Below are 12,261 nucleotides of genomic sequence, written 5' to 3'. Positions count from 1 at the left end.
TGTAACAAAAATAATAACTAAAACATTATATGCTTATTATTATTATTATAATAATATTATGTTATATAAGATATATAACATAACATATAATACATACAAATATACTGTATATATACAGGTATTCCGGTGTATATAATAATTATTATTATATACTGTAATAATAATAATAATACAAACTTTCTCATTATATATACTGTACTTTATTTATATATATTTATCTCGACAGCTAATTATATCACCAAACCGTACAAACAAACAAACAAATAAAACAACAAAAAAAGTTGTCAAACATATATATATATATATATATATATATATATATATATATATATATATATATATATATATATATATATATATATATATAGTATTATTATTATTATTATTATTATTTTGTTAAGTGTCATATCGTACAGTAGTATATTAGACATTAGACAGTATAGAAACTATTGGTTGAAAAAAAATATAAACAATTAAATATACAATAGCTATATATATATATATATATATTTAACAACAAATAAAACTAAACAACAACAACAAAAAAGACAGCATAAGTAATAAAATAATTAAATTTTTTGTTTTTTTTTGTTTTGTATATATCATCTGAAATATATACAGTATATATATACTGTATAACTATTGTATATTTAATTGTTTATATTTGTTTCTTCAATAGTTTTCCATACTATATGTAATTATATAATACTAGTATATATATATATATATATATTAAATAAGTTTATATACAGTATAATTCTATATATATATATACAGTATATATATACATATACTGAGGGGTATGTTAGGCATTTCCTACATGAGCTATACTACCACTACTACTACTACTACTACTACTACTATGGATCGATATGTTCTCTATCAGCCAATACCACTTCTCTGCCGCAGTGACTATGACTTGTGCTGCTGAGGCACCGGTATATATGTGTTATATATATATACTATATAAATATATATATTATATAACTTATATATATATATATATTCTGCAACATATAGTCAACGTGTATGTGACGTGTGTGTGTGTGTGTGTGTGTGTGTGTGTGTGTGTGTGTGTGTGTGTGTGCAAGTCATGCCACCACATATTAAAACCCCGGAGCCCTGCATTGCAGAATCTGCAGCACTCAAGTGCAAGGAGTGTCTATCTATCTATATATACAGTATATATATGTGAAAAAATAATATATATATATATACATATATTAGTGGACATATAACTAACTAACTATTTAACTCAGTTTTTTATTTAAAGGACAGTCGTCTACATTTAATAATAATAATAATAATTAATAATAATTATATTCTCTAATATCTATATCGACAATATATATATACAGTATATCTATATATACCTGTAATTAGTAATTATAATCTTTTTTTTTTGCTAGTGTTATTGTTCAGTGAAATTACATATTCATAAAGCACAGGGAGATCATATATACATTTACATATATTATATATATAAATATATATACCTATTAAGCACCGGTATCTCATATGTGGAATATATGTCAAGCGCCGTGTCTTCGGTCGACACAAGAGAAAGTAAGTCCTGTTTTTGTTTTTGGTTTGTTTGTCGTGTAGTTAATTAAACTAACAAAAAAAAATAACATACCGTTCCTTAATATACTGTTTTTATTTTGTTATTTAAAAAAACTTGTATTATATGTATGTATGTGTAATAGTAGTCTAATATAACATTATTTAAAAAAAACCACTAAAAAATTTGTTTAAATTACTTATTATACATAATATACTTCATATACAGTATATATATATGTTTGAAATTAGAGACTATTTGTTGAGTTTAACAGATTAACAGACTCTCTCTCTCTCTCTCTCTCTCTCTCTCTCTCTCTCTCTTTACTTTATTTTACTTTTACTTTAATTATTAAACAAAAATTTTTAGTTTCATATTTTGTTTCATGAAATTTATTAGAAATTTCTAAAAATAAATTACTAAATCTCAAAATGCATACCTATTTTCTATGTATGTGTGTATGTGTATGAGTGTGTGTGTGTATGTGTGTGAGTGAGTGTATGTGTGTGTGTATATGTGTGTATGTGTGTGAGTGTGTGTGTATGTGTGTGTGAGTGAGTGTATGTGTGTGTGTATATGTGTGTATGTGTGTGAGTGTGTGTGTATGTGTGTGAGTGAGTGAGTGTGTGTGTGTGTATGTGTGTGTGTGAGTGAGTGAGTGAGTGAATGTGTGTGTGTGAGTGTGTGTGTGTGTGAGTGTGTGTGTGTGAGTGTGTGTGTGTGTGTGAGTGAGTGTGTATGTGTGTGTCTGTCTGTCATATATAAGCTCTGTATAATCACATCTACTACTACTATGATATCATTTTTTTTGTTGGAAATAAATACTGTATATATATATAAAAAAATATTATTATGCATTCAATTATCCCTAATATCTATCTAATCTCTACTAAGATTTTTTTATTTTAACTAAAAAACATTTAGTATTTTTTTTTGGGTAATATTTTTGTTGTTGTTGTTGTTGTGTTTCAGTGATACCTGAGCTTTGATAAACTAAAAATAGATAGGGTTTTATAATATATATATATATATATATATATATATTTATATATATTTATATCCAAATAATCTCATCATTGTCATATTTTTTTCAGTATAGATACTATTTGTATTGTTTTTTTTGTTGAAACAATATAAACAATATAATAGTAGATTTACTTTATATTATATAGATATATATTTATTACAATATATTTATTATATAAATGTTTTTTTTGTTGTTAGACTGCTATTTACCAACTAATAGATGAATATATTTTATTCATTACAATACTTTATATGATATATACGATATATACTGTATATAATATATTACTGTATTATTAATATAAATAGATATTGATATTTTGATTAATATAGATACAGTACATACAGTATGTATATATATATATATTAGTCAAATAGTCAATAGTAGTCACTAAATAATTGTAGTGATTTAGTGTTTATTTTTCAATAGCATTTAATATATGACTAATATATTTAATATGATACAGTATATTTACCTAATAATATGTTGTTGTTTTTTATCTAAACTAATATATAACTAATATATATATATTTATATATATATATATAATTTTTTCCAATAATGTGCACTTTATAGTAATATAAACTATAGCATGTATTTGTATGTATATATATATATGTGTGTGTTTTTGTGTATATGTATGTGTGTGTATGTATGTATGTATGTATGTATATGTATGTGTATATGTATGTATGTATGTGTGTGTGTGTGTGTGTAATTGTGTGTGTGTTTTATTAAATATATGGATATGAAATATAATATTAAATAATAATGTATACTATTTTATATATATATATATATATATTATATAGTTTTATAAACTATATGTATTTGTTGTTTAAAATTAGAGAAAATAATAATAATAATACAATAATATATTAACTAAAATTTATTTTTCTTGTTACTCATCGTATATACAGTAGATACTGTATATAAATATTAAATATATATACAGTATATAATAATATATATATATACTGTATATATATTAGTATAATATATCTAAAAGCAAAAAATAAAATATACAAATATTAGTCGATATCGGATATCGTTAAATACACGGCATTACTATTACTAATGAATGAAAAAAATAATAAAATAAATTACATTATTATTATAATAATAATCATACAGTTTCTGCAATTGAAAAATAAAATAAATAAAATAAAATTTTTATACACACACGCAAAACAGTTCACCCAAAAAAATTACACCAAAATACAGGTATATATATATATATATATATATATATATATATATATATATATATATATTCAATATATATTAAACTAAAAATGAAAAAAAACATAATATGTTTAATGAAATAAAACTAAAAAATATCAAACAAAATGAGATGAAATTTATAGTCCAATAAATTACAAGGACTGCCAATAAAAATAGTAAATATATATTTTTTTTTGTGTGTTATGTTTAAGTAAAGTATTATAACTATTTCTCTCTCTCTCTCTCTCTCTCTCTCTCTCTCTCTCTCTCTCTCTCTCTCTCTCATTGAACGGGTAATTGTCTGCACACCTAATGTCTGACCCCATTATATATTTTGTTAGTTTAATATAAACTATATATATATATATATATATAATATGATATCATCTAATGATAACATTTTTTTAAAAAAAGTAAATATATTTAATGTCTGTCTATGTCTGATATTTATTTATATATTTTTTTGAGAGTCGATAAAAAAAACTTTTTTTTTTTTTGATATAAATTATAATTCATTAAACAATTTTTTATTATTGTTGTTAATGTTGTTACTGTTTACTATTAATGATTAATTTAATTTAATAAATCAAATTGTTTTTAATTTGTCTCTCTTTAGCAAAAAAATAAATAAAAAATAAATATAAATCAAATCAATTATTTAGTTCAGAAACGAACCCAAAATTTTTGTGACAAATAAAAATCAAAAAGTTTTTTTTATTGCTATATATATACAGTACAAACAGTCAGTATATATATATAATGTATATATAAAAAGTCAAACACAAAATAACAGCCAATAATAAGTTACCACATATTGGGATTTGAAATTGAATTGATTTTTATATAGCTATCTATCTATATATCTATATATAAAAAGTGCAATTCAATTGATTTACTTCAACAACATTAGGCGCTAATTAACAACAATACTATTGTAATGGCAAATAGGGAACAGTATATACTATACAGTCTAATCAATGTCTATATATATACAGTCGATGACAAAATTGATGAACGAGGTTTTTTGTGTATATCTTTAGAATGGAAATGAACTAGAACAAAAAAATTTTTTTGCTACTATTATTTATTGGGACGGTCAGTTTGGTATTGCCACTTTTTTTGTAATTGGGCACAGGTATGCAAGGACAGGGATGGTCAATATCTCGAAAACTATAATAGATATTAAAGTTTTATAAATTGCTAATTATACTAAATCTGATAATATTGGACACGTGTTTTGGCATTTTTAATTTTATTGCAAAGTATTCGAACAAAATTAATTTTTTTGTTGCAAAAATCAAAATTTAAGAGACCATATCTTTTAAATGCATCGATATATCATGATTTAGTTAATTGATTTAAATTCTATATTTTAGTACTAACAATTCATCTATACATTAAATTTAGTTAGCTTGTTTAGTTTTTTAAATATTTGTAAATTAATTTTTTCTATTGTAATTAAGTACTAATTATTGTCTTCTATTACATAACATTGATAACAAAATCTATAAATAATTACAATAGAAAAAAATTAATTTACAAATATTTAAAAAACTAAACAAGATAACTAAATTTAATGTATAGATGAATTGTTAGTACTAAAATATAGAATTTAAATCAATTAACTAAATCATGATATATCGATGCATTTAAAAGATATGGTCTCTTAAATTTTGATTTTTGCAACAAAAAAATCAATTTTGTTCGAATACTTTGCAATAAAATTAAAAATGCCAAAACACGTGTCCAATATTATCAGATTTAGTATAATTAGCAATTTATAAAACTTTAATATCTATTATAGTTTTCGAGATATTGACCATCCCTGTCCTTGCATACCTGTGCCCAATTACAAAAAAAGTGGCAATACCAAACTGACCGTCCCAATAAATAATAGTAGCAAAAAATTTTTTTTTGTTCTAGTTCATTTCCATTCTAAAGATATACACAAAAAACCTCGTTCATCAATTTTGTCATCGACTGTATATATATATATATAAATAAATTTATTGGTTTTTCCGCTATATATCTATAGTGTCTCTCTGAGAGCCATCAATGAGAGAGAGAGAGAGAGAGAGAGAGAGAGAGAGAGACATACATGTATTATCTCATCTTAACTATCATTTCATCATTTAATTTGTATTGTATTTAATTATAACAGATTACCCATTACTATCATATATATAAGTTATATATATATATATACACTATATATACTATACTATTATTAAGAAAAATAAATATTTATATAACAATTTTCTGGATGATAGAGAAATATAATATAACAATCATAACAAACATATAATATAAATACTTATATTATTATTATTATTATTATTAAACATTTTGTGCCCCAAATGAGTCTTTTCCTGCAAAAAACAATTATCCGATGATTTTTCCGTTTATTTTTTGTTTGTCTGTTTGTTTGGTATTAAATATATATTAAATATATTTTTAAACCATTATATATAGTATTAACTAATTTTAATAATAGTATTATTATTACTGTATTTTTGTATTAATTAAAAAAAAGTCTATGAATTTACAACAACTTTGAATCCGTTTATATTATTTATTAACAATTAAATTGATTAATTTTAAGGCAACCAAAAAAAATTGTTTTAATTAATTTTTTTGTTTAATTGATGTATAATATCATTAACACTAGACAACACTGAAACATATGATTATTATTTTGTTTGTTTGTTTGTTTGTGTGTCCAATAAATTAATCTTATTTTCTAAGCAAACAAACAAAATAAATGTATTATTTTTACGGTTGTCTTAATACAAACAACAACAACAAGTTATACGGGATTTATAACATTGTGTTTCAAGTGTGTATGTGTATGTGTATGTGTATGTGTATGTGTATGTGTATGTGTATGTGTATGTGTATGTGTATGTGTATGTGTATGTGTATGTGTATGTGTATGTGTATGTGTATGTGTATGTGTATGTGTATGTGTATGTGTATGTGTATGTGTATGTGTATGTGTATGTGTATGTGTATGTGTATGTGTATGTGTATGTGTATGTGTATGTGTATGTGTATGTGTATGTGTATGTGTATGTGTATGTGTATGTGTATGTGTATGTGTATGTGTATGTGTATTTGTATGTGTATGTGTATGTGTATGTGTATGTGTATGTGTATGTGTATGTGTATGTGTATCTAATTAATGATTAAAAAAATAAATATTATACATTGTATGTCAAACAAATATATACATATATTATATATAAATAGTAATTTGCATTGAATAAATTGAATTATTTATAATTTCTAAATGTTATAAAAATTCATCAAGTACAATATGCACGTATTTTCAATAATAATAAAAATTTGCATACATTGCTTAATTTGCATAGCTAATATACAATGGTTATTATAATAATAATAATAATAATAATAGTATTGTCAAACAAATACATGTCTAATATAATATATAAAATTATAATTGTTATTATTATTATTATTATTTAAGATATAAACATTTATAACAATCTATATATATATATATATTTTTATATATTTATACTATAATTATTTAAACAATTAAAATAAACACCATTTAGTGTATAAAACTTAATATAATATAAGTATTTTTTTAAATAAAAAATATCAATAATTATTTAAGTTTTTCATTCAATTGTAATTGAATTAAGTAATAATAATAATTTATAATTGATTAATTAGTTTAATATTTTATTTTTTCAAAATAAAACCCATTATATTACTATATATATTTTTTTACAGTAAATTAAATTTAGTTGAAAATAAAGGGTTAAATTATAATTTATTATTTTTCTATCAAATAAATCTATAACTCCAGAAAAAAATATGAAATTTTTTTATATTTGTGACAAACAAACAAATAGTTATGAAATAAAATTTATGAACAATTTATTGCAAAAATAAGCCTAATTTTTAATGTCACTTAAACTATATATATATATATATATAACTTATCGACAATTTTTGTTTTTATTCAATATTTTCTAATATACTATATATATATATATATATATATATCAATGATTAATAACCTTTTTGTAAATAACAAATTTTTTAAAACTATTAATAATAATAATAATAATATTTTTTAAAAATTATATTAGTCGTAAAAATTCAATGTACATAATTTAATTTATATTGTATCGTATTTATAATAATTTATAAATATATATATATATTAATCTATCATTATAAATATGATACCATATAAATTAAATTATGTACATTGAATTTTTTGTTGTTGAATAAATTATTAAATAAAATATTTAAAAAAAAATTGTTTTCAATTTAAATAATTTTTTTTGTTGTTGCAAATTATATTGAGTTTATACACAGAATATATTAATATATTTTTTTATTTTTATTTGAATACAATTTCTATGTACAGAATATTTATTTATTTATTATTTTATATTTTTTTATAGAGAATATATTGTTTGAAAATTTAAATTCAATTGAATTTTCTCTCTCTCTCTCTCTCTCTAATACTYACTCACTCACTCACTCACTCACTCACTCACTCACTCACTCACTCACTCACTTTACTTGAATATATTTTATATTAATAAACTGATAACATATTTGTCATATTGTTGTAAATATTATATACATATTTATATATATATAAAATAAAGATATACACTGTATATACATATATACTATATATATATACTAGACTTAATATAATACTGTGTTGAAAAATTGTTTACATATAAAAAAAACTAACAGAAAGTTTAGTTTATATTATCATATTATTATCATATTATTATTATTATTATTATTTAGCAGTATATATATATATAAACACTACATTATATTACAATATAATATACTGTATATAACAATATATTGTACTAAAACTATATTAAACAAAAAATAACAAATTAAATTAACAACAACAACAACAAAAAAATGACACTAATATTATAACTTAATAATTAAACAATAAAAACTTTGATGAAAACTAAAACTAAAATAAAAATAAAAAAAATTATTTTTTGATGTCATCACTAAAATATTTATAATTACATATACAGTAGTATTATATATATATATATATATATATATATATATATATATATATATATCTATACTATCCTTATTAATAAAATTAAAAAAAAAAAATTTTCAATATGTATTTGCTTTTCAATAATAACAAAAATAAAATTTTATTTTATGTGTATTGACTAATGATATAAAACAATACAAAAATCTAATTATACGATAAATAATTATATATTTATGGCTCACTAAATATAGGCTAAGATTTTTAAGTATATTTAAATAAATAATAATTTATTTATATATATTTAAAATTTCTATTGAATTAACTTAATTTAAATTTGTTTTAAGTATAATAATAATAATAATTATATGTTTGATAATTAAAAGCGAAATAATTGTATTATATAATACAATAATGCAAATAATTAAATAATTAGTCTATAAAAATATTTTTATTTTATTATCATTTAATTATCCAATTATTTTTATACAAGTGTATATATAGTATATTAACATCATATAAATTATTTAAAAAAAATAGTATTTATTATATAGTTAAATAAACTCATTATTTTAAATATAGAAAAATAAATCAATTTTTTTAAATATTTATTTTTATATATATTTAAATGTCAAATCATTTACACATACATACAAATAATTTTATTTATTTATTATATATATATATATATATGTCTACAAAACAACAAAATGTTTGTTTAAATGGATGAATAAATAAAATACAAGTTGTTTTTAAATGTCGTTTCAATTGGTTGTCTTTACTTTTAAAATAAAAATAAAATATCAATTCAATGGATATACTGTATATATATATATATATATATATTTAACACACATATATATAATATTACACAATTTACATTATAGCTTATAACTGTAATACAAGTAAATACTATTGAAATTTATTAATATAATAGAGAGTAAAAATAAAGTAAAAAAATACACAAAAAATTTAATTTACTTAAACTAAAATCTCATTTAAAGTAAAAATACAAAAATAACACAAAAAAATGTTCAAAAAATTAGACTTTATTTTGAAATAAATGTAACTTTATATATATATATATATACAGTAGTAGTATAGCATGTATAACATGTAATTTAAATACAAAATAACAAAAAAAAATAAAATAAAAATTTTCTATGGCTTTATAGCTGCCGACAAAACTAATTTACACAAAACGTTATATATATACATATAGATGTATATATATATAGAAAAAGTACATCAAATCAAATATATATAATATAAAAAATTTATATAAATAATAGTAAAATAATCTGATTTAATTTGATTTTTTTATATCATATATATATATATAATTAAATTTAGTTTTGATAAATGACATTATAGTTTTCTAAGTAATAATAATATTATATTTTATATTATTTTAAGTTTTAAATTGCACATCATATATATATATATATATTGTTTTTTGAAATTATTTCTAAAAAATATTACTTATTTTTGTCCAATAATATAAAATCTAATTGTAAATTAAATTAGTTATTTAAATAATATATATATATATATATATATATATATATATAATTTATACTGTAATGTAAATTTACTTTTGATTAAATTTTACGAAATAATACTAATAATACTAATAGTAATAATAATAATATATTTCATAATAAAAAATAACTTAATAAAAAAAAATTTTTTGAGTGAAAATACATAAACATTATGTCAGCATATACAGGGACATTGGATGAACTTGTGAACAAATTCAAAGTTAAATAACAATTAAATTTATTAATTAAAATTAACGATATTTTTCGATATGAAGACCCTTATTATAGTAGATTTGACGACATCTGCGGCTCCAACTCTTCAGTGCATTGTTGATCATATTTTGCGGCACTTTCTTGACCTCTTCTCTAATAGCTTTTTTAAGGGAAGATATTTTGGTTATTTTTCTTCTATTCAATCGTTTCTTGAGATAACCCCAGAAGAAATAGTCCATTGGTGCCGCATCAGGACTAGAGGGCATCCATTGTTCAGGTGTTATGAACGGTACATTTTGTTCCCGAAGAAAGTTTAATGTCTTTTTTAGACACATGACTGGGAGCCGAGTCTTGATGGAAGCAATAGTCATCATTCGGGTATAATTTCGGGACATCTCGGCGGAGAAATGGCTTTAATATCTTATTTATATAATAATCGGAGTTTATTTTGACTCCAGGTTTGACAAATCGGACTTCGGTTTTGCCATTTGCCGAGATTCCGAGCCAAACCATAACACCTTTCGGGAAACTTGCTCGCGAGTATACCTCCATGTCTTTACGGGTTTGTTGAAAGGAGATATACTGTGTTTCCGATAAATGGAACAGTGCCTCATCTGATGTAATATGTTTTGTCCATCTCTGGCCTCAGACGGCGATAAAATGGCCACGATCTCTTTACCCGCTTTTCAATGGTTGCGGCGCTATATATATTTTTTGGCCATAAAACATTGCGGATCTGGTAGTTGACAACCCATTCATTAGTTTTCAGTTGTTGTGCCATCGCTTTCTGTGTGATTGGATTGGGATTTTCCACCATTTTCTTCAATCGACTTAATTGGTTAGCTGAGAGGACACTCTTTTTGCCTCTCAAGTCGGGTTTCTTTGGGATATTGTCCGCTATTTTTGGCGCATTTTTTATCTTAGATATCATACTCTTAGATAACGGGATGCCCTTTGACTCAAAATATTTAATTATCACCGAAAATGACCAGTTTATGTCTAAAAACGCCTTTACTTGTGCCCGAACTTCGGGCGTGACCTTTGGCCACATTTTCAATTGCACTTTTAATTAAAAAATATCACAATAATCATATAACACTATAGTTTGTTTTGGTATGAAAATAAATATTTTAAACACATGTTTAGACAGTCAAATCTTACATCAAATACGTTCACAAGTTCATCCAATATACCTGTATTGTATATTATTTAATAATAATAATAATAAATTAAATAAATATAAAACAATAGTTATATATATATATTATGGGCAAAAAAATGATTTTTAAAAATTTTTTATGCAATTAAATTTGTTTTATTATTTATTTTTATTTGTAAAATAACTGATAGACATACATATAGTATATGAATATTATAAATATTAAATAATATACAGTATATATATATTAAATATATTTTTAATAATGTCAATGGCTTACAAATAGACAATAAAATATTGCAAATATATGTATAAAAATTAACGATTAGTTATTACATTGCATTTAATATTAGTCTAATAAAACAAAACAAAAAAATGTAACTTTATATATATATATATATATATATATATACATATATAGTATATTTCATGAATATACAAATATATATCCATAAAAAATAATAAAATGCACAAAAAAACTGTCTAACAATGTATACAATTTGTATTACATAT

At 21.1% G+C, this 12,261-nt stretch overlaps 1 protein-coding gene across 1 annotated transcript in view; it reads left to right on the top strand.

Annotated features, from left to right (window-relative positions):
- Positions 1–1,514: 1,514 nt before the first annotated feature.
- LOC128954476 (serine-rich adhesin for platelets-like) overlaps positions 1,515–12,261 on the top strand; it is a 31,465-nt gene continuing 20,718 nt past the window's right edge. Inside the window, exon 1 of the mRNA XM_054300057.1 lies at positions 1,515–1,566. Coding sequence (XP_054156032.1) covers positions 1,519–1,566 — 48 coding nt within the window. The 5' untranslated portion in view covers positions 1,515–1,518. The remainder of the gene's footprint in view (positions 1,567–12,261) is intronic.

This window comes from Oppia nitens, unplaced genomic scaffold, assembly GCF_028296485.1.
Source record: "Oppia nitens isolate AA-2021 unplaced genomic scaffold, nextdenovo-longstitch-racon4-pilon3 scaffold27_pilon_pilon_pilon, whole genome shotgun sequence".
Lineage (NCBI taxonomy): Eukaryota > Metazoa > Arthropoda > Arachnida > Sarcoptiformes > Oppiidae > Oppia > Oppia nitens.
The sequence above is the reverse complement of the archived record's forward strand: the minus strand, read 5'-3'. Positions and strand labels throughout refer to the sequence as shown.